The sequence below is a fragment of the Sciurus vulgaris genome (genome assembly GCF_902686455.1).
Source record: "Sciurus vulgaris genome assembly, chromosome: 10".
Taxonomy (NCBI): Eukaryota; Metazoa; Chordata; class Mammalia; order Rodentia; family Sciuridae; genus Sciurus; species Sciurus vulgaris.
Window position 1 is genome coordinate 13611060 of NC_136470.1, and position 24657 is coordinate 13635716.

General features: G+C 35.2%; 6 protein-coding genes across 7 annotated transcripts; all 6 read right to left on the reverse strand.

The window, feature by feature from the left end:
* Positions 1-362: 362 nt before the first annotated feature.
* On the reverse strand, positions 363-665 carry LOC306638091 (keratin-associated protein 20-1-like; the record flags this gene model as incomplete). Of its 2 annotated transcripts, XM_079101189.1 has the most annotated exons (2): positions 363-451; positions 575-665. In XM_079101189.1, the coding sequence occupies 2 exons, from the start codon at positions 663-665 to the stop codon at positions 363-365; spliced, it is 180 nt and encodes a 59-aa protein (XP_078957315.1). The 2 variants fall into 2 exon arrangements, with proteins under 2 accessions (XP_078957315.1, XP_078957314.1); XM_079101188.1 differs by having other exon boundaries at positions 363-665.
* Positions 666-4185: 3520 nt separating this feature from the next.
* Positions 4186-4419, reverse strand: LOC306638104 (uncharacterized protein; the record flags this gene model as incomplete). The annotated part of the gene is made up of 1 exon (XM_079101207.1): positions 4186-4419. The coding sequence occupies one exon, from the start codon at positions 4417-4419 to the stop codon at positions 4186-4188; it is 234 nt and encodes a 77-aa protein (XP_078957333.1).
* Positions 4420-7790: 3371 nt separating this feature from the next.
* Positions 7791-7973, reverse strand: LOC306638108 (uncharacterized protein; the record flags this gene model as incomplete). The annotated part of the gene is made up of 1 exon (XM_079101210.1): positions 7791-7973. One exon carries the CDS (start codon positions 7971-7973, stop codon positions 7791-7793), a length of 183 nt encoding a protein of 60 aa, XP_078957336.1.
* Positions 7974-14756: 6783 nt separating this feature from the next.
* On the reverse strand, positions 14757-14999 carry LOC306638100 (keratin-associated protein 20-2-like; the record flags this gene model as incomplete). Its single annotated transcript, XM_079101203.1, has 1 exon — positions 14757-14999. The coding sequence occupies one exon, from the start codon at positions 14997-14999 to the stop codon at positions 14757-14759; it is 243 nt and encodes an 80-aa protein (XP_078957329.1).
* A 4142-nt stretch (positions 15000-19141) lies between these two features.
* LOC306638102 (uncharacterized protein) lies at positions 19142-19375 on the reverse strand (the record flags this gene model as incomplete). The annotated part of the gene is made up of 1 exon (XM_079101205.1): positions 19142-19375. The coding sequence occupies one exon, from the start codon at positions 19373-19375 to the stop codon at positions 19142-19144; it is 234 nt and encodes a 77-aa protein (XP_078957331.1).
* Positions 19376-22681: 3306 nt separating this feature from the next.
* On the reverse strand, positions 22682-22840 carry LOC306638109 (keratin-associated protein 20-2-like; the record flags this gene model as incomplete). Its single annotated transcript, XM_079101211.1, has 1 exon — positions 22682-22840. One exon carries the CDS (start codon positions 22838-22840, stop codon positions 22682-22684), a length of 159 nt encoding a protein of 52 aa, XP_078957337.1.
* Positions 22841-24657: the final 1817 nt, after the last annotated feature.

Here is a 24657-nt window from a genome sequence, read left to right on the forward strand (position 1 = left end):
ATGCAAAATAGACATGACACACCAGTTGAGACAACTTAATAGAATTATAACACGGTAATTTTTCCAGTGAAATACAGTTTATTTCATAACATGCTTTTTTTACACATTGAGAGTCAAAGTTGGTCATATTTGACATAGTGTTATAATGATAATTCTCAAACGAAAACTTTTCTCCACATTATCACACAATCCAAGAGATAAGGATGAATTAAAATAGGTAGCTATTTCATTCATTTTTCTGAGTTTGGTATGTAGTTGGTATTGTTGAAGACATTCAAACATTTCTCATGTGAAGAACGTCGGAGATGATTGCAGGGAGACAGGAATTTAGAGGCAACAGGCTCAGCAGCTGTGGAAATTCCTCAGTAGAAGCCATAGGACCAGCACCTTCTGTAGCAGAGTGGACGACAGCATCCATAACCATAGCCACCATAGCCACCATAGCCACAGCCTAGGCCACCATAGCCACCACAGCCGTAGCCATAGCCACCATAGCCACCATAGCCACAGCCTAGGCCACCATAGCCACCACAGCCATAGCCACCATAGCCTCCATAGCCACAGCCTAGGCCACCATAGCCACCATAGCCACAGCCATAGCCACAGCCTAGGCCACCATAGCCATAGCCCAGGCCTCCATAGTAGTTGCCGTAGTAGCAGCTCATGCTGTCAGGAGTGGAGTGCTCAGTTCAGGATCAGGACGGAGGTGTCTTGAGTCTGGATGTCACTGTCTGCCACCTGCCTTTTATACACCCTGGGTGCTGGTTGGGGAAACCACAGGCATTGCATGGTCACATTATGTCACTAATGTGCCTCAGACAATGTCATGCATATCTTGACTTGTTGCACAAACAAACCCTCACTCCTATGTAAGGATTCCTTGATCTGTTTATGAGTCTTTAAAATGAAATTCTTCTTGTATTTTGAATGCCATATGTCATTCTGCATTTACTCAATTGAATGCTAAGATATGATTATATAAGACTATGTGAATTATGAAAGGTATTTCATTTTTATTTTTGTTTTGTGTTGTTTCCATTCTTCAAAAGAAAAAAAGATTTTCCTTCTTTCCTTCTTTCTTTTCTTTCTTTGTTTCTTTCTTCCTTTCCTTCCCTCCCTTTCTATCTTTTCCTCCCTTCCTCCCCCTTCTTCTCCTTCCTTCCTTCCTTCCTTCCTTCCTTCCTTCTTTTCTTTCTTTCTTTCTTTCTTTCTTTCTTTCTTTCTTTCTTTCTTTCTTTCTTTCTTTCTTTCTTTCTTTCTTTCTTTCCTTCTTTCTTTCTTTCCTTCTTTCTTTCTTTCTCTCTCTCTCTCTCTCTCTCTCTCTCTCTCTCTCTCTTTCTTTCTTTCTTTCTTTCTTTCTTTCTTCGTGTGAAATTAGCATTAACATGTTTCAAACTTTCCAGAAAATAAATGACCATTCTCCAGATAGAAACATCATTTGCTCCATAATTTTCTCATCCCAAATGAAGGTTATAGATCAAGTGTAAAATTCCCTAAAGGGAAGTCAGGTGCTCTACCTTCCTCTCTTATTTTTTTTAAACAGATGTTTCATTTTACAAGTGCCTTTCAGTTACAGGAATGAGACATGTCATTCCTGTAACTGATTGTAACATGGATTGGTCAGTGGGACCATACGAGCCATGTGTTGTTCTTTCTTTGCCTCCTCAATTTTTAGCTGATGATGAAGTATCATTGGGAACAAGGATATTCAGTCATGGAAAGATGTTTTTGGTTTGATATCAACATTCAATGAAATTTATTAAAATTCTGTTTACATAAAATACCTTAGACCTATTATTAGAGAATAGCTCAACACCTTAGGCAGTCAGAGACAAATCTAAATTATGCTGAACCACTCTAAATGTAGGCATTGGGGGAATTGGTAGGAAGGAAGAAGCTTCCACTCTGATTTTACACTTGCTGAACCAAAATGTCCTCTGGCTCACAAATTCTGCCAGTCACTGAACATGGAAAATAGTCACGGGTGCATAAACATGACAAAAACCTCCTTTTCCCACAGACCATTTAATATTTTCCAGGGAGATTCCTACAGGTCTGCCAGTCTCTTTCACCTACCAATTGACGTTTGTCATAAACTTTATGCCAATAATTTTAAAATTATTGTGTAAAATTTATGATCATCTCTGTGTTTCTTCTCATTACTAGGTGTTTTGTCCCTCTCATGACATGCTAGAAGTGGCAAAAGGACAATGCAGAAAATGCAAGTGTTGCAAAAGAAAAAAAAAAGCTTTCTTTCTTTTGAAAGTGGACAATAAATCCTATTTTTGGTCAGGTATAATAAATTAAGTATTACACGTATTTTTTTTTCTGAAGGTGAATGTATTACATTCTTTACCACATTATTTATTTGCTTTTAAAAAGAACTAGAATTTAAATTTCATTCTTTGGTTCATTTCTCCAATTTTTGTACAAACTCCAATATGCAGCTCTGATTATGCTTATTTTTGTTATCTGTTGCCTCTTTTGTATATTTACTTGGGAATCCATAAGCTCAAATTTTTTTATTAAAATTGTTGAGGATCCAGAACAATATTTATTTCACCCTAGAGAGTTGTGTTGTTGTTGCTCTTGGACTGTTAGAAAATATATGGTTGATCCTATTCAAACAAGAACAAACACAAAATTAGGATCTGAATTTTGGGTAGGGTCCATTTACCTCTTTTGGTCTTTCCTATGGGGGATACTCTTTTTTCTCCTTTTAAGGATTTTTTTTTTTCTAAATTTCAGCAATGATTTTCTCATCACCTTGATATAAACTCATATTTTTTTTAAATTTCATTTTGAAATGATTCTGATATCTCAAGGAGAAACCTGGATCTCTGAAGTCAGTATTCTCCCAGCACATTCTTGTAAATTATGTCTTTTTCATCTCTAACTATGATTGCCAGCCCTAAAAAAATTGAAAATGGACTCAGAATTCTGTTGCTATTTTGTGTCACAGAAGCTTCTTGCCTGGCTCCAAGAATGGAGAACTGTAGAATTTCTCCCAACTTTTAAAAACTTTTTCCATCTTCAAAGTATCACTATCCTTATTCATTACTTTTCCCATCAGCATTTCATTGCATTATATGCTGTCAGTTTGGGTTTCCCAAATGAAACATCACCACGTTAAGAGTGGAAAGAATTTGATTCTGGAGAAAATTAACATAGGTAGGTATATACATGGGGTGAAGACCTGACTGTGGGGTGAAAAAGAAAATAATGCTATTTTAATACTGAGAACATAGCTTATGGTTTTGATAAATTTATCTCACTATGCATAATGCATGTGTTTTTTCTAAAGAGAAGAGTAAACTGATATATGTTGAAATGCTACTTGGTTGCCATGGTGGTAATTCAGAAAATGATTATTAGTGCAGGCATTTTCAATATGTTAAAGCCTGTAGTCATTATTTATGGAGGATGTATATTGCTGTATACTACACACACGTATATTTTGAGATTCTTTTCACAGAGGCAGAGCTATAGATGATATAATCTGATCACTGGTGGTACTAACAGCATAAAGCATATAAACAGAGATTTTTGAATAAGTCGATGTGAAATAATAAATGTATTGTAGAAAATAGCCATTTCAAAACATACAAAGGGTAATTTTAGAATACATGAAAAGACATATAAGACAGATTTTATGTGATCTCTGAGAAAGAATTAAGATTTTTACACCATTAAGTTTTAGACCCCTAATGACCACAAAAGTGTTTTGACACTCTCTCTCTCTCTCTCTCTCTCTCCCCTCTCTCTTTCTTCCCTCCATTTCTATAAACAAACTACACACATGATTACACATGCAATTACAGAAATATACATGTCATAACAATGGAGATAATTTAATAGAATTGTAAAGCAGCCATATTTCTAGTGAAATACAGTTTATTTCATAATATGTAATTTTGTTACACAGGAGTTGAGTCCAATTTGATCACATTTACATAGTGTTACAATGATAATTATCAAAGGAAAACATTTCTTCAAACTGTCACAGAATCCCAAGGGATAATGAATCAAAACAGACATGCTGATTTCATTTGCTTTTCTCAGATAGTTTGGTATATAGTTGGTATTGTTAAAGACATTAAGATCTTTCTCATGTGAAGAAAGTTTCAGATGATTCCAGTGAGACAGGAGTTTAGAGCCAACAGGCTCAGCAGCTGGGGAAATTCCTCAGTAGAAGCCATAGGACCAGCACCTTCTGTAGCAGAGTGGACGACAGCATCCATAACCATAGCCACCATAGCCACCATAGCCACAGCCTAGGCCTCCATAGCCACCACAGCCATAGCCACCATAGCCACCACAGCCGTAGCCATAGCCACCATAGCCACAGCCATAGCCACAGCCTAGGCCACCATAGCCATAGCCCAGGCCTCCATAGTAGTTGCCATAGTAGCAGCTCATGCTGTCAGGAGTGGAGTGTTCAGTTCAGGATCAGGACGGAGGTGTCTTGAGTCTGGATGTCACTGTCTGCCACCTGCCTTTTATACACCCTGGGTGCTGGGTGGGGAAAACCACAGGCATTGCATGGTCACTTTAGCTCACTAATGTGCCTCATTGCATGGTGTTATCTTACTAATGGGCCTCTCACAACTTCATGAACATCTTGATTTATTGCAAAAACAAACTGTCATAACTGAGATAATTTTGTTCCTACGTCAGAATAGTAGATCAATTTATGGGCCTTTAAAATGAAATTCTTGTTCTATTTTGAATGTCATGTCTCTTTTATATGTACTTAACGGAGTGCCTATGAGTATATTGTATAATATGATGAAGATCATGAAAATAGCTCTTTCATTTTTATTCTGTTTTGTGTTATTTTCATGCTTCAAAAGAAGTATTTTCTTTCCTTTCTTCCTTCTTTCTCATTTATCCATTTCTTTCTTTCCTCTTTTTTTCTTCTTGTGAAATTGATCTTGACTTATATTTCAAACATTCCAGAAAATAAATGACCATTTTCCAGTTGAAAATTACAGTTGTTCAATTTTTACCTTCCTTATCCCAAATAAAGTTTATAGATGCAAGTGTAAATCACTCCAAGTTAAGTTGCGTCCTCCATCCTCAACTATTATTTGAGATACGGTACTAAGTATTTAACCCAGGACTGCTTCAGTGCTGAGCCACATTCCCAGCCCCTTTTATTTTCTTATTTCCTAGTCATTCTAAGTTGCTTGGGGCCTCTCTGTGCTGCTGAGGCTGGCTTTGGACTTGTGAGCCCCCAGCCACACCCTCCTGAGATCCTGGGACTACAGGCCTATGCCCTTGTGCCAGGTTTTATTTGTTCTTAACACCTGTCACATTTTCTCATACAAGTGCCTTGCATGTGCAGGAATGACATGATACTTAAAAAAGTGAAGGAATAGGTAAGAGGGACCAAAGACACATGCAATTCTTCTTTGCTTTCTCAACTTTTATCTGATGCTGAAGTATTGGTAGAAACAAGCTACTCAGTAATAGAAAGATAATATTTGTTTGATAGTAATATTAAATGAAATTTATTAAAGCATACTATCCATATAATAAATTAGACATATTATAAGAGGACTGCTCAATGAATTAGTCCAAAATAAATCTAAACTATGTTCCACTACTGTAAATGTAGGCATTGGGGGAAATGGCAAAGAAGGAATGAGCTTCTGCTCTGATTTTACGGTTGCTGAACCCAAATGTTCTCTAACCTCAAAAGTCCTGTTAGTTCTGCTCCTTACTGTCACTGAACACTGAAGCTAGTTATAGAAGCACAGATATGACAAAAATCTGCCTTTTTCCATGGTTCTCATTGAGATGAATTGAGAGTTCTGAGAGTTTTACATAGACCTGCAAACTTCTTCCAACTGCCAAATGACATTTATTTGTCATAGATCACGTGCCAATAATTTTTAAGTCATTGTATTAGGTGTTTAAAAAGAAAAAAAAAGCAAGTTTTCTTTATTTTGTAATTGGACTATAAATCATGTTTCTTGAGCACATTTAATGCGTTAAGTATTATGTATATTACATTGTTTTTCTGAAGCTAAATTTGTTAAATAATTTACCATATTATTCACCTGATTTTTTAAAAAGGATCTAGAATTTTAATTTGATTCTTGGTTCGTTTCTACAATTTTAGTACAAGCTCCAATATGTGACTTTCATGATCTGTCCCTCTTTTACATTTTTCCAAGGGAGTCCATAAGACTAGCCTTGTCTATTTAAATCCTAGAAGATCAAGAACAATATTATATTTCATCTTAAAGAACACTGATGTTAGTCTTGCCCTTGAACCTTTAGAAAATGTCCAACTGAATGATTCTACTTTGTATCTTAGGAAATGGACCCTGCGACTTCAAATTTCTAAAATATCTCAAGGAGAAACCTGGCTCTGTAAAGTCAGTACTCTCCCAGCACATTCTTGTCAATGGCTTCTTTGTATGCCTCCAACTAAGTTTTGCCAGCCCTGAAAAACTAACAATGGACTCAGAAATTCTGCTGGTTACTCTTTTTCACATCACCTTCTTGCCTGGCTCCTATGACTGCTGTTTCACACCTTTACCAAATTTCTCCATCCTCAGAAAGTTCGCCCCTTACTCCTAATTTCCCATGTCAGCATTTCATTCCATTGAATGCTGTCATTTTGCTTTCTAAGTGTAACACAAACACTTTAAGAGTGCAAAGAATTTGATTACAGAGAAAATTAGCCTATGTAGGTATACACATTTGATGAAGACCAGTTTGGGGTGAAAAAAAAATAATGTCCTTCTACTTTGATACTGAGACAGTAGCTCATGATTTTGATAAATATATTTTTCTATGCATAGTAACTAATACTTTCCACACAGAAGAAGAAATTTATATATTTTGAAAAACTATTTAGTTGCTATGATGATAATCCATAATGTCAATCAAAACTATTTAGTTGCCATGATGATAATTCATAATGTCATTACTACATTTTCAATATGGTAACGTCTGGTGTCATTTGTTTGGGAGGAGATATAGATACAGATATATCGATATGGCTACAGAGATGTAGATGTGCATGTGGTACATACACATATGTTTACATATACATATGTTTAAAGATCTGTATCAATGTATCACTGTGCACACACTTTTAATTTGAGATACTTTTCAAAGAGGCAGAGCTAGATGATATAATCCATTCACTGGTGGTACTAATGACACAAAACATTAAATACTAAAATTTTCAAACTATTGTGTTATATACAAATATTATTATATAAATTTGTTATTTAAAAAACTCCTGTAGCATAATTTTAGGAGAGATGAAAAGACATAAAAAATAGACTTTGTATGATCTCTTAGAAAGAATTAAAATTTTTGCACCATTAATTTTTGGACTCCTAGTTACCACAGAAGAGTTCTCTCTCCCATTTCTATAAAAACCCCTATACATGACTAATCACATCCAAATACACAAAAGGACATGCTTCAATGACATATAAATTAAAACAATTGTAACAAGTTATATTTATGATGAAATAGTTTATTTAACAACATGGAAGTTTTACACAGAAATCAACAATTTCAAGCATATTTTACAGAGTGATATAATTATCAAAGAAAAAAATATTCCTTCAAACTATCACACAATCCAAGAGATACGGATGTATCAAAACAGATATGCTGATTTCATTCAATTTCCTCAGATGGTTTGGTGTATAGTTGGTATTGTTGAAGACATTCAAACATTTCTTGTGTGAAGAATATCGGAGATGATTCCAGTGAGACAGCAGGTTACAGCCAATAGGCTCAGCAGTTGAGGAAATTCCTCAGTAGAAGCCATAGGACCAGCACCTTCTGTAGCAGAGTGGGCGACAGCATCCATAACCATAGCCACCATAGCCACCATAGCCACAGCCTAGGCCACCATAGCCACCACAGCCATAGCCACAGCCTAGGCCACCATAGCCATAGCCCAGGCCTCCATAGTAGTTGCCATAGTAGCAGCTCATGTTGGTAAGAGTGGAATGTTCAGTTCACGATCAGGACAGAGGTGTCTTGAGCCTGGATATTACTGTCTGCCACCTGCCTTTTATACACCCTGCATGCTGGGTGGGGAAACCACAGGCATTTCATGATCATATTATCTCACTAATGTGCCTCAGACGTCGTCATGCATATCTCGATTTATGGCAAAAACAAACCCTCATAACTGAGATAATTTCATTCCTATGTAAAAATTTCATGATCCATTTACAAGTGTTAAAAATGAAATTCTTCATGTATTTTGAATGCCATGTCTCCATTTATATTTAGCTAATGGAATTCATATGATCTAGTTATAAGATATGATGTAAATCATGAAAATAGGTATTTTACATTTATTTTGCTTTGTTTTGCTTCCATGCTTCAATAGAAGCAAAATATTTTCCTTCCTTTCTTCCTATCTTCCCTCTCTTTTCTTTCTTTTCTCTTTTCTTCTTTGAAATTATTCTTAATTTATATGTCAAACTTTCCAAAAATCCATGTCCATTTTCCAGTTAGAAATTTGCTCCAAGGTTACCTACTTCATCCCCTATGAAGCTTACAGATGCACATGTAAGGCACCCTAAGGAAAAGCTGGGTGCTCCACCCTCAGCTCTTCCTGTTTTATACTCCTTGTCACATTCACTCTTCAAATGCCCTGCAGATGCAGGATTGACATGTCTCTTAAAAAGTGCACTCATGGATCAGAAGGACCAAATGAGCCATGAGCACCTTCTTTGCTTCCTTAATTTTTAGCTGATGATGAAATATTGATGGAAGCAAGTATACTCAGTCATGGAAAGGTATTTACTTCCTTCCTTATCAATAGCTAATTAAATTTATTAAAATTAAATTCACATAAAATGAATTAATCCTATTATAAGAGCTCAACACCTGAGACAGAGATAAAACTAAATTATGTTCCACTACTCATAAGGCAGGCATTGGAGGAACTGGTTAAAAAGCAAGGATCTTCCACCCTGATTTTACAGTTGCTGAACTCAACTGTCCTCTGATTGGACAAATCCTGCCAGTTCTGCTCCTTGCTGTCACTGAACACTGAAAATAATCATAGGTACATAAAGATGATGAAAACTTGCTTTTCCCCAAGGTTTTTGTTCAGAGCTCATGTGACTTCTGAGAGAAATCCACACGTCTGCTAAGCTCTTTGAGCTACACATTGACATTTATTTGTCATAGACCATGTGCCAATACTTTTTAAGTCATTGTATTGCGTGTCACAAAAAAAAAAAAAAAATCAGATATTTTTCCTTTGGAAATTGGACCATAAATCAAGTTTCTTAAGCAGGATTAATGTATTTAGTATTAGGCATATTACATTGCTTTTTCTGAAGCAAAACTTGTTAAACAATTAACCATATTGTTCATTTGCTGTTTTAAAAAGAATCTAGAATTTTAATTTGATTCTTGATTCAATAATCTCCAATTTTAGTACAAATTCTGATATGTGATTGCTCTTATCTGTTGCATCTTCTATATATTTCCAAGGGAATCCATAAGTTCAAACTTTCGTAATAAGATTTTATAGTTCCAGAAGAATATTATATTGCACCTTAGAAAATCCTGTTGTTAGTGTTGCCTTTGAACTGTTAGAAAAGGTCTGACTGGTCAAAGGCAAACAAGGACTAATGGAAAATTAGACTTGAATTTCGGTTAGATTCCATTTACCTCCCTTGGTCTAGTCTATAGTGGATGCTCTTTTGTCCCCTCTGTTAAGGATGATTCTTCTTAATTCTAGTGGTGATTTTCTCATCACCTTGACATGAAGATGGTTCTTTTTTCTTTTCCTCATTTTGAAATGATTCTGCTTTGTCATAGGAAATGGACCCTGTGACTTCAAATTTCTAAAATATCTCCAGGAGCAAACAGGCTCTGTAAAGTCAGTATTCTTCCAGCACATTCTTGTCAGATTGTGTCTTCGTATGTCTCCAACTATGGTTTGACAGGCCTGAAAATATTAGAAATGGACTCAGAATTCTGCTGGTTACTCTTTTTCCTAGTGCCATCTTGCCTGCCTCCTAGGACTGCGAAATTTCACACCTTTACCAAATTTCTCCCTCCTCAGAAAGTTCATCCCTTATTCCTTCCATCAGCATTTCTTTGCATTTGATACTGTCAATTTGTATCTAAGTGAAACATAACCACTTTAAGAGTGCAAAGAATTTGATGACAGAGAAATTTAGCCTATATAGGCATATACATTTGATGAAGACCAGCCTTTGGGTTGAAAAAGTACACGACCTACTGCTAACTTGACACTGAGAAAATAGCTCATGGTTTTGATAAATTTATCTTGCTATGCATAGTACCTAATAGTTTCTAAGTAGAAGAATAAATTTATATGTTTTGAAAAACTATTTAGTTGCCTTGATGACAATCCATGATATTATAATTAGTGCATAAATTTAAATATGATAAATTCTGTAGTTGCTTTTAGAGAGGAGATATAGATACAGATATATTTATGGATATCAATGTGGATACAGAGATGTATATGTGTATATAGTACCTACACATATCTATATATACAGGTATACTTATGTTTAAAGATCTTTGTCTATGTATCACTGTACACATACATTTAATTTGAGATACTTTTCACAGAGGCAGAGCTGCCCATGATATAATCTATTCTCTGGTAGTGCAAATGACACAAAACTTCAAAAAGATATTGAAATTATCTCGTTATATACAAACATTATTTTACAAATTCAGCATTTAAAAAACTTATGAATGGTAATTTTCAGAGAGATAAAAAGATAAAAGAAAACAGACATTGTATGATCTCTTAGAAAGAATTAAAATTTTTATGCCATTAATTTTTGGATCCCTAAATACCACTGAAGAATTCTGGCATTCTTTTTCTCTCATTTCTATAAAACCCACTACACATGGCTAATCACATCCAAATACACAAATGAACATGCTTCAATGATGGAGGTAAATTAAAAGATCAAAACAGAGTTATAATTGGGATAAAATAGTTTATTTAACACCATGGATGTTTTACACAGCAGTTGACAAATTCAATCACATTTTAATAGTGATATAATTATCAAGGAAAAAAATATTTCCTCAAGCCAGCACACAATTCAAGAGATAAGGATGAATCAGAACAGGCTTGCTGATTTCATTCCTTTTTCTCAGACGGTTTGGTATATAGTTGTCATTGTTGAAGACATGCAAACATTTCTCACGTGAAGAAAGTCGGAGATGATTCCAGGTTAGAACCAATAGGCTCAGTAGAAGTGAAAATTCATCAGTAGAAGCCATAGGACCAGCATCTTCTGAAGCAGGGTGGGTGGCAGCATCCATAACCATAGCCACCATAGCCACCATAGCCACCACAGCCTAGGCCACCATAGCCATAGCCACCATAGCCACAGCCATAGCCATAGCCCAGGCCTCCATAGTAGTTGCCATAGCAGCGGCTCATGCTGTCAGGAGTGGAGTGTTCAATTCAAGTTCAGGACGGAGGTGTCTTGAGTCTGGATGTCACTGTCTGCCACCTGCCTTTTATACACCCTGGGTAGGGAAAAACCACAGCCATTCCATGGTCATATTATCTCACTGATGTGCCTCAGACAATGTGTGTCATGCATATCTTGAATTACTGCAAAATCAAGAGATAATTTTACTACTACATGAGGATTTCATGATCCATTTATATCTTTAAAATGAAAGACTTGTTCTGTTTTGAATGCCATTCCTTTATTTAGCTAAAGAATGCATATGATCTGATTATATGATATGATGTAAATCATGAAATTAGGTGTTTTATTTTTATTTTGCTTTGTGTTGTTTCCATGCTTTCTTCCTTTCTTCCTATCTTCCCTGTCTTTCCCTTCCTTTCTTCCTATCTTCCCTCTCCTTTCTTTCTTTTCTTTTCTTCTTTGAAATGGATAATAATTTATATTTCAAACTTTCCAAAAATCTATGTCCATTTTCCAGTTAGAAATCACATTTCCTTCATGGTTACATTCTTCATCCGAAGCTTATAGATGCAAATGTAAGTCACCCTAAAGAAAAGTTGGGTCCTCCGCCCTCAGCTCTTCCTGTTTTATAATCCTTGTCACATTCAGACCTTCAAATGACCGGCAGGTGCAGGACTGGCATGTTTCTTAAAAACTGCACTCATAGATCAGAGGGACCAAATGGGCCATGGGCTCCTTCTTTGCTTCCTCAGATTTTAGCTGATGATGAAGTTTTGGTGGAAACAAGGATACTCTGTCATGGAAAGATATTTATTTGTTTGGTTATCAATAGTTAATTAAATTCATTAAAATTCAATTCACATAAAATCAATTAGACCTATTATAAGAGATGAGCTCAACACCTGAGACAGAAATAAAACTGAATTATGTTCCACCAGTCTTAAGGCAGGCATTGGAGGAACTGGATAAAAAGCAAGGATTTTCCACCCTGATTTTACAGTTACTGAACCTAACTGTCCTCAGATTGGACAAATCCTGCCAGTTTTGCTCCTTGCTGTCACTGAACACTGAAAATAATCACAGGTACATAAAGATGATGAAAATCAGCCTTTCCCCAAGTTTCTTGTTCAGATCATATGTGACTTCTGAGAGAAATCCACACATGTCTGCTAAGTTCAGCTACACATTTACATTTATTTGTCAGAGACCATGTACCAATATTTTCTAATTGTATTGTGTATCCCCAAAAATAAATTTCAAATATTTTTCCTTTGTAAATTAGACAATAAATCAAGTTCTTAAGCAGGAGTAGCATATTTAGCATTAGGCATATTACATTGCTTTTTCTGAAGCAAAATTTGTAAATAATTTACCATTTTGATCAATGGCTGTTTTAAAAGAAAACAAGAATTTTAACTAGATTCATGATTAATTTCTCCACTTTTATACAAATTCTGATATGAGGTTGATGTTATCTGTTGCCTTTTTATATTTCTATGGGAGTTCATAAGTTCAACAAATTGTATTAATATTTTAGAGGATTCAGAAGAATAGTCTATTTCACCTTAGAGAATTCTATTTTCATTGTTGCCTTTAGACTATTAGAAAAGGTCTGAATGGCCAAACTCAGAAAAGCACTAATGGAAAATTAGGCTGTGAATTTTGGTTAGGGTCCATTTACCTCCTTTGGTCCAGTCTATAGTGTGTGCTTTTTGTCTCCTCTGTTAAGGATGATTCTTCTTAATTCTAGTGGTGATTTTCTCATCATCTTGACATGAAGGTGGTTCATTTTTCTTTTCCTCATTTTGAGATGATTCTGCTTTGTGTCATAGGAAATGGACCCTGTGACTTCAAATTTCTAAAATATCTCAAGGAATAACCTGGCTGTATAAAGTCAGTATTCTTCCAGCACATTCTTGTCAGTTGTGTCTTCATATGTCTACAACTATGATTTGCCAGCTCTGCAAAGTTTAGAAATGGACTCAGGATTCTGCTGGTTGCTCTTTCTCATAGCACAGTCCTGCCTGGCTCTTGGACTGCCAGTTTCAGCCCTTTACCAAATTTCTCCATCTTCAGAGTATTCAACCCTTTTGCCCTTACTTTCCCCACCAGAATTTCCTTCCATTTACTGCTGTCATTTTGTTTTCCAAGTGAGACATGACCACATTAGGAATGCAAAGAATTAGATTTTGGAGAAATTAACTTATGTAGGTATATTTATGTTATGAACACCAGTCTGTAGGGTCAAAAAGAAAATAATCTCCTACTAGTTTGATAATGAGAAAGTAGCTCATGGTTTTGATGAATGCATATTTCAATGCATAGTATCTAATATTTTCTAAATAGTACAATAAATTTAAAAACATTGAAAACTTTTTATATGCCATGATGATAATCCATAATGTCAGTAGTAGTGCGCACATTTTTAGTATGGTACTTCATGTATTGTTTAGGCAGGCAATATAGATAGAGGATACAGATACAGATATAGAGTAAAAACTGAATATAGATAGAGATATTTATATGTACTTATGCACATAAAATACATCTATACATATAGATATAGAGATATCCATATATCTTTATCTATACTATATAGGAACACTCGCACATAATTAATGTGAGGTACTTTTCACAGAGGCAGAATTACAGATGACAAAATCCAACCACATGTGCTTCAAATGAGAAAATAATATTAAATACAAAGATTTAAATGATCTTATGCTTTATGCATACATCATTGTATAAAAAGGCCATTTAAAAATTTACAAAGGGTGATTTTAGGAGAGATGAAGAGCCACATATAAAAATAAATTTGGCATGATCTTTTAGAAAGAATTATTTTTACCTTTGATTTTTAGTCCTGGAATAACTCCAAAAGAGTAATGCATATGCCTTCTCTCCCATTTCTAGAAAAACCCCACCCATGACAAATCACACCAAATATATGAATGGCAGCCACACTATTAGAGAAAAATAAAAACAATTGCAATACGTAAAATTTCTAATGAAATACACTTTATTTAATAATATGGACTTTTTTACACAGAAGTTGACATCCAAATTTTATTGCATTTTTACATAGTGATTTCATTATCAAAGAAAAATCATTTCTCCAAACTATCAAAACTATCACACCATTGAAGAGATTAGGTGAATCAAACAGGTAGCTATTTCATTCCTTTTTCTCAGGTATTTTGGTATATAAGTGGTATTGTTGAAGATATTCAAACAATTCTCATGTGAAGGAAGCCAGAGATGATTCCACTGACACAGCAGGTTACAGCCAATGGGCTCAGCAGCTGAAGAAATTCCTCAGTAGAAGCCATAGGACCAGCACCTTCTGTAGCAGAGTGGGCGACAGCATCCATAACCATAGCCTCCATAGCCACCATAGCCACAGCCTAGTCCACCATAGCCACCACAGCCATAGCCACCATAGCCACCACAGCCGTAGCCATAGCCACCATAGCCACCATAGCCACAGCCATAGCCACAGCCTAGGCCACCATAGCCATAGCCCAGGCCTCTATAGTAGTTGTTGTAGTAGCAGCTCATGCTGTCAGGAGTGGAGTGTTCAGTTCAGGATCAGGACAGAGGGGTCTTGAGTCTGGGTGTCACTGTCTGCCACCTGCCTTTTATACACCCTGGCTGCTGGGTGGGGAAAACCACAGGCATTGCATGGTCACATTATCTCACTAACGTGCCTCAGACAACGTCAAGCATATCTTGACTTGTAGTAAAAACAAGCCTCATAACTGAGATGATTTCTCTCTTATGTAAGGATTCCTACATCCATTGTGAGCCTTTAAAATGAAATTCTTTTTGAATTTTGAATGCCACCTCTTTATTCATCTTTAGTCAACAGAACACATATGATTCGATTTTATGACATGATGTAAATTTTGAAAATAGGTATTTTCTTTTTATTTTTCTTTCTATTGTTTCCATGTTTCCTTCCTTTCTTCCTATCTCCCCTCGGTTTTCCTTCTTTTATCTTGTCTTCTTTTAAATCATTCTTAATTTATATTTCAAACTTTTCAAAAATCCATGTCCATTTTCCAGTTAGAAAGTTGCTCCATGGTTACCTTCTTCATCCTCATTGAAGCTTATGGATGCAAATGTAAGGCACCCTAAGGAAAAGCTGGGTGCTCCACCCTCAGCTCTTCCTGTTTTATACTCCTTGTCACATTCACTCTTCAAATGCCCTGCAGATGCAGGATTGACATGTCTCTTAAAAAGTGCACTCATGGATCAGAAGGACCAAATGAGCCATGAGCACCTTCTTTGCTTCCTTAATTTTTAGCTGATGATGAAATATTGATGGAAGCAAGTATACTCAGTCATGGAAAGGTATTTACTTCCTTCCTTATCAATAGCTAATTAAATTTATTAAAATTAAATTCACATAAAATGAATTAATCCTATTATAAGTGAAGAGCTCAACACCTGAGACAGAGATAAAACTAAATTATGTTCCACCACTCATAAGGCAGGCATTGGAGGACCAGGTTATAAAGCAAGGATCTTCCACCCTGATTTTACAGTTGCTGAACTCAACTGTCCTCTGACTGGACAAATCTTGCCAGTTCTGCTCCTTGCTGTCACTGAACACTAAAAATAGTCACAGGTACATAAAGTTGATGAAAACTTGCTTTTCCCCAAGGTTCTTGTTCAGATCATAAGTGACTTTTGAGAGGAATCCACATGTCTGGGAACCTCTTTCAGCTATGCATAGACCAAGTGCCAATAAATTTTAAGTCATTGTATTGTGTGTCACCAAAAAAAAAAAAAAAAAAAATGAAAGAAAGAAAGAAAAAAGGAAAAGAAATCAAGTTTCTTTCCTTTGGAAATTGAACAATAAATCAAGTTTCTTAAGCAGGATTAATGTACTTAGTATTGGGCAGATAACATTGGCTTTCTGAAATTAAATTTATTAAATAATTTATCATATTATTCATTCATTATTTTGAAAAGAGACCTATAATTTTAATTTAATTCTTGGTTCATTTCTATATTTTTTTGCTTTGGCAAAATGCCCTTTGTTTAAATCCTATTTATCTAGTATAATATAGTTCATTAATTGAGAACTATAAAAAGAACAAAGTCTTAACATCTAGTCCAAGGGTAGGTTAGATTCAGACTGTCCATATATTGTTAGATAATACTGTGTGGAAGGTAAAATATTCTTGAAATTATTGATACCATATCAGTGAAATCATGGTCCCATTTCTTTTTTATTTCAATTGTACCTTTTCTACTAAGGTGTACAAATGATGTTTAGAAAAGCATAATAAAATGATTAGTACAATCAAGTCAAATAACATATCTGTCATTCCACAGTTATCTTCATGATATTTTCTATTAGGATAATTTTTTTTCTTAATTATGTATTGTTTTTGATTCATTGTAAACAAATTGGGTACAAATTTTCATGCAATTTTAATACAAGCTTCGTTATAGGACTTTTGGGATCTGCTGCCTATTTTTCATATTTCCAAGGGATCCCATAAGATTAATCTTGTGAATTAAGATTTTAGAGGATCCAGAAGAATATTATATTTTACCTTAGAGAAGTCTGTTGTTAGTGTTGCCCTTGGACTATTAAAAAAGGTCTGACTGGACAAACACAAACAAGGAATGATGCAAACTTAGGGTATGAATTTGGTTTAGGGTCCATTTACCTGCTTTGGTCTAGTCTATAGAGGATGCTTTTTTTCTCATCTGTTAAGGATGATTCTTCTTAATTCTAGTGGTGACTTTCTCATCACCTTGACATGAAGATGGTTCTTTTTTCTTTTCCTCATTTTGAAATGATTCTGCTTTGTGTCATAGGAAATGGACCCTGTGACTTCAAATTTCTAAAATATCTCCAGGAGTAACCTGGCTCTGTGAAGTCAGTATTCTCCCAGCACATTTTGTTAAGTTGTGTCTTTGTCTCCAACTATGGTTAGTCAGTCCTGAAAAGTTCATAAATGGACTCAGGATTCTGCTGCTTGCTCTTTCTCATAGCACAGTCCTGCCTGGCCCCTCAACGGCCAGTTTCGGCCCTTTACCAAATTCTCCATCTTCAGAATATTCAACCCTTTTGCCCTTACTTTCCCCACCAGCATTCCTTCCACTTTATGCTGCCATTTTGTTTTCCAAGAGAGACATGACCATGTTAGGAGGGCAAAGAATCTGATTCTGGAGAAAATTAGCCTATGTAGATATATTTTTTTGGTGAAGACCGGGCTATGTGGTGAAAAAGAGAAGAACCACCTGCTAATTTGATACTGAGAAAGTAGGTCATGGTTTTGATGAATATATCTTTCAATGTATCTTCCCTAACAGTTTCTAAATAGAAGAATAAATTTATATATTTTGAAAAATTCTGTAGGTGCTGTGGCGGGCAAAACCCGGGGCCCAGGGTTACGCCATGTACATCTAAAGATGGCGACTGGCAGATAGCAAATGGCATCCTAATTATGCCTGGAGAATGGCATGAAGCGTTTACAATTGGCTGCATAATAATCAGTTCAGCTGCCTAGTGTGTGGACAGATATACTTTACATGTATGCTCGAGCGAGTGATCCCTTGACCTTTAACAGGATTGGATGGACATATCTGGTTACAATTGCTTATGCATGAGACTGCTTATATATTGAGGGTGTTATTTGAATAAACAGGAAGCTGCTTCATGAACCTTTGAAGTGTATGTGTCTTTCGTCAGGCTGGTCAGGCCGTAAGAGAAGCGGCTGTGGAGCCGCTTGAAGCAGCCCCGGTGGGAAGCGCGGTTTTCCGTAGGTGCCATGATAATAATCTGTAATGCCAGCATTAGTGCATACATTTTTAATATGATACTTCCTGTATTCACTGTTTATGCAGGCAATATAGATACAGGATACAGATACAGATATAGAGTAAAAATTGAATATATAGATGTATTTATATTAACTAATACACATACATACATCTATACATTTAGATCTACATATATCTATATATCTTTATCTATCTATACTGTACAGTCACACACACACAATTAATTTGAGGTGGTTTTCACAGGAGCAGAACTGTAGATGACATACTCCAATCAGGGGTCACTCAAATCATTAAATACAAAGATTTTAAATGATCCTATATGTGTACATCTTGTATAAAATAGCAATATAAAATATTACAAAGGGTAATTTTATGAATGATGAAAAGACACATAAAAACAGATTTTCTATGATCCCTTATAAGGAATCATTTTTACCATAAATTTTTCCTCAAATAACTCCAAAATAGTAATACATACCCTTTCTCTTTCTCCCATTTCAAAAGATAACCCAAACATGACAAATCACACTAAATATATGAATGGCATGTTACACTATTAGAGACAAATAAAAACGATTGCAACAAAGTAAAATTTCTGATGAAGTACACTTTATTTAATAATATGGACCTTTATACACAGAAGTTGACATCCAAATTCTATTTCATTGTACATAGTGTTTTAATTATTAAAGAAAAATCATTTCTCTAAACTATCACACCATTGAGAGATAAGGTGAATCAAAACAGGTAGCTATTTCATTCATTTTTCTCAGGTAATTTGGTATATAGGTGGTTTTGTTGAAGACATTCAATGATTTCTCATGTGAAGAATGTCAGAGACGATTCCAGTGAGACAGGAGTTTAGAGGCAACAGGCTCAGAAGGTGAGGAAATTCCTCAGTAGAAGCCATAGGACCAGCACCTTCTGTAGCAGAGTGGGCGGCAGCATCCATAACCATAGCCACCATAGCCACCATAGCCACAGCCTAGGCCACCATAGCCACCACAGTCATAGCCACCATAGCCACAGCCTAGGCCACCATAGCCACCATAGCCACAGCCATAGCCACAGCCTAGGCCACCATAGCCATAGCCCAGGCCTCCATAGTAGTTGCCGTAGTAGCAGCTCATGCTGTCAGGAGTGGAGTGTTCAGTTCAGGATCAGGACAGAGGTGTCTTGAGTCTGGATGTCACTGTCTGCCACCTGCCTTTTATGTACCCTGGTACTGGGTGGGGAAAACCACAGGCATTGCATGGTCATATTATCTCATTAATGAGCCTCACACTACGACAAACATATCTTGACTTGTAGTAAAAACAAGCCTCAAAAGTGAGATAATTTCATTCCTATGTAAGGATTCCTTGATCCCTTTATGAGTCTTTAAAATGAAATTCTTCTTCTATTTTGAATTCCATGTCTTTATCATACTTAGTCAATGGAATACATATGATTTGATTTTATGATATGATATAAATTTTGAAAACAGTTTTTTATTTTTATTTTGCTTCATGTTGTTTCTATGCTTCAATAAAAGTAAAAAATTTGTTTTCCTTTCTTTCTTCATTCCTCTTTGGAATCATTCTTTATTTTATTTTGAGCTTTCCAAAATCACCTCTCCATTTTCCAGTTAGAAACCACATTTGCTCCATGGTTACCTTCTTCATCCCTGATGATGCTTATAGATGCAAATGTAAGGCACCCTAAGGAAAAGCTGGGTGCTCCACCCTCAGCTCTTCCTGTTTTATACTCCTTGTCACATTCACTCTTCAAATGCCCTACAGGTGCAGGATTGGCAAGTGTCTTAACAAGTGCACTGATGGATCAGAGGGACCAAATAAGCCAAGGGCTCCTTCTTTGCTACCTCAGTTTTTAGCTCATGATGACATTTTGGTGGAAACAAGAATGCTCAGTCTCAGAAAGATATTTATTTGTTTGGTTATTCATAGTTTATTTAAATTTATTGAAATTCAATTCACATAAAATGAATTAGACGTATTATAAGAGGAGAGCTCAACGCTTGAGACAAAGATAAAACTAAATTATGTTCCACCACTCTTAAGACAGGCATTGGAGGAACTAGTTTAAACGGAAGGATCTTCCACCTCATTATGTGCCAATAATTTTTAAGTCATTGCATTGCATATTTTAAGAAAAAAAATAGAAAAGAAAAAAAAAAGGAAGGAAAGGAAGAGAAAAAAGCAATGAAATTGGAAAATAAATTCTTCTTTCCAAAATTGGAAAATAAAATAAGTTTATTAAGTAGGAACAATGTATTTGGTATTAAGCATATAATATTTCATTTCCTGAAGTTAAATTTTTAAAGTAATTTACAATATTGTTCTTTTTTTTTAAAAAAAACCCAAAATTTTTATTTCATTCTTGGTTCATTTCTACAATTTTATTTGCTTTACCAAAATGTACTTTAATTAAATTCTACTCAACTAGTATAATATACTTCATTAATTGAAATCTATAAAAAGAAAATTTTGTTAACATCCAGTGCATGGGTAGGTTAGATTCAGACTGTCCATTTATTGTTAGATAACAATTTCTGGAAGGTACAAGCTCCATTATGTGGCTTTTGTGAAGTTTTGCCTCTTGTTTTAAATTTACAAGGGAGTTCATAGGTTCAAAATTTGGTATTAAGATTTTACAGGATCCAGAAGAATATTATATATTACCTTAGAGAATTCTGTTGTTAGTGTTGTCCTTAGATGCTTAGAAAATGTCTGACTGGCTGAAATCAAACAAGGACTGATGCACAATTAGTGTGTGAATTTTGGTTAGGAACTGTTTATCTCATTTGGTCTTGTCTCTAGTGGATGTTCTTTTTATCTCCTGTGTGAAGGATGGTTCTTAATTCTAGTGGCAATTTTCTCATCATCTTGACATGAAGATGGTTCTTTTTCCCTATTCTCATTTTGAAATGATTCTGCAGTGTGTTATAGGAAATGGACCCTGTGACTTCAAATTTCTAAAATATCTCAAGGAGTAACCTGGCTGTGTAACGTCAGTATTCTCCCAGCATATTCTTGTCAGATTGTGTCTTTTTATGTCTGCAACTATGATGCCACCCTGAAAAGTTTAGAAATGGACTCAGAATTCTGCTGGTTGCTCTTTCTCACAGCACAGTCCGGCCTGGCTGCTCGACTGCCAGTTTCAACCCTTTACCAATTTCTCCACCTTCAGAATAATCAACGCTTTTTCCTTACTTTCCCCACCAGCATTCCTTCCACTTAATGCTGCCATTTTGTTTTCCAAGGGAGACATGACCACGTTAGGAGGGTAAAGAATTAGATTATGGAGGAAATTATCCTATGTAGGTATATTTATTTGATGAAGATGGGGCTGTGGGGTGAAAAGGAAAATAACCTCCTACTACTTTGATAATGAGAAAGTATCTCATGGTTTTGATGAATATATCTTCTTATGCATAGTCCCTTATACTTTCTAAATAGAAGATTAAATTTATATATCTTGAAAAACTATTCATTTGCATGATAATAATTTATAATGTCAGTATTAAGGTGCACATTTTTAATATGATAGTTCCTGGATTCATTGTTGGAACAAACAATATAGAGAGATACACATACAGATATAGAGTAAAAATTGAATATATATTGAGATATTTGTATGTACGGATGCCCATAATATATCTATACATAGATATATATATCTATATATCTTTATCTATCTATAACTGTACAGGAACACATACACATGATTAATTTGAGGTACTTTTCACAGAGGCAGAACTATAGATGACAAAATCCAACCACGTGTGCTTCAAATGAGAAAAAAACATTAAATACAAAGATTTTAAATGATCTTATGCTATATGTGTACATCATTGTATAAAATAGCCATTTAAAAAATTCACAAACAGAGGGTGATTGTAGGAGAGATGAAGAGCCACATATAAAAACAGATTTTGCATGATCCCTTAGAAAGAATTATTTTTACCTTTGATTTTTAGACCTGGAATAACTCCAAAGAGTTAATGCACACACCTTCTCTCTCTCCCTCCCATTTCTAGAAAAATCCCACATATGATGAATCACACCAAATATATGAATGGCATGTTACACTATTAGAGACAAATAAAAACAATTGCAACAAAGTACAATTTCTGATGAGATGCACTTTATTTAATAATATGTACCTTTCTACACAGAAATTGACATCCTAATTGTATTGCATTTTTACATAGTGTTTAAATTATCAAAGAAAAATCATTTCTCCAAACTATCACACCATTGAAGAGATAAAGTGAATCAAAACGGGTAGCTATTTCATTCCTTTTTCTCAGGTATTTTGGTATTATAAGTGGTATTGTTGAAGATGTTCAACGATTACTCATGTGAAGGAAGCCAGAGATGATTCCACTGACACAGCAGGTTACAGCCAATGGGCTCAGCAGCTGAGGAAATTCCTCAGTAGAAGCCATAGGACCAGCACCTTCTGTAGCAGAGTGGGCGACAGCATCCATAACCATAGCCACCATAGCCACCATAGCCACAGCCATAGCCACAGCCTAGGCCACCAGAGCCATAGCCCAGGCCTCTATAGTAGTTGCCGTAGTAGCAGCTCATGCTGTCACGAGTGGAGTGTTCAATTCAGGTTCAGGACGGAGGTGTCTTGAGTCTGGATGTCACTGTCTGCCACCTGCCTTTTATATATCCTGGTGCTGGGTGGGGAAAACCACAGGCATCGCATGGTCACATTATCTCACTAACGTGCCTCAGACAACGTCAAGCATATCTTGACTTGTAGTAAAAACAAGCCTCATAACTGAGATGATTTCTCTCCTATGTAAGGATTCCTTGATCCCTTTATGAGTCTTTAAAATGAAATTCTTCTTGTATTTTGAATGTCATGTCTTTATTCATATTTAGTCAACAGAGTAGATGAGATATGTGATGTAAGTTTTGAACGTAGGTATTTTCTTTTTATTTTGTTTTCTGTTGTTTCCGTGCTTCCTTCCTTTCTTCCTATCTCCCCTTGGTTTTCCTTCTATTCTCTTGTCTTCTTTTAAATCATTCTTAATTTATATTTCAAACTTTCCAAAAATCCATGATGTTTCCCAGTTAGAAACCACATTTGCTCCATGGTTACCTACTTCATCCCTGATGAAGCTTACAGATGCAAATGTAAGCCCACCCTAAGGAAATGTTGGGTGCTATACCCTCAGCTCTTCCTGTTTTATAATCTTTGTCACATTCACTCTTTCAAATGCCCTTCAGGTGCAGGATTGACATGTCTCTTAAAAAAGAGCACTCATGGATCAGAGGGACCAAATGAACCATGAGCACCTTCTTTGCTTCCTTAATTTTTAGCTGAAGATGGAGATATTTTGGTGGAAACAATGATACTCAGTCATGGGAAGATATTTATTTGTTTGTATATCAATAGTTAATTAAATTTATTAAAATTCAATTCACATAAATGAATTAGACATATTATAAGAGGAGAGTGCAACACCTGAGACAAAGATAAAACTAAATTATGTTCCACCACTCTTAAGGCAGGCCTTGGAGGAACTGGTTTAAAAGGAAGGATCTTCCACCCTGATTATGTGCCAATAATTTTTAAGTCTTGCTTTGCATGTTGCCAAAAAAAAGAAAAAAAAAAAAAAAAAAAAGAATGAAAAGAAAAGAAAGCAAGTTTTCTTCTTTCTAAATTGGAAAGTATATCAAGTTTCTTAAGGAGGATTAGTACATTTAGTATTAGGCACATAATACTGGTTTTCTGAAGTTAAATTTTTAAAATAATTTACCACATTGTTCATTGATTTTTTTAAAGACCCAAAATTTTAGTTTCATTCTTCGTTCATTTCTACAGTTTTATTTGCTTTGAAAATGTACTTTAATGAAACTCTACTCTACTAGTATAATATAGTTCATTATTTGAAAATTATAAAATGAAACGGTTCTTAATATCCAGTCTAAGGGTGGGTTAGGTTCAGACTTTTCATATATTGTTAGATAGTAATATCTGGAAGGTAAAAAATTATTATTGATACCATATGATTAGAAATCATGAATCATTTCTTTTTAAGTACAATTGTACCTTTTCTACTAAAGTGTACAAATGATGTTTTGATATACATAATGATATCAATGTCAAGTCAAATAACATATCTATAATCAAGTCAAATAACATGTCTATCATTTCACATAGTTATCTTCATGATAACATTTTCTATTAGAACTTTTTTTTCTTAATTTTGTTTTTCTTTGATTCATTGTACACAAATTGGGCACAACTTTTCATACAATTTTATTATAGAACTTTTGTGATCTGCTATCACTTCTCATATTTCCGAGGGATCCCATAAGATTAATCTTTTGAATTAAGATTTTAGGCGATCCAGAAGAATATTATATTTCACCTTAGAGAAGTCTGTTGT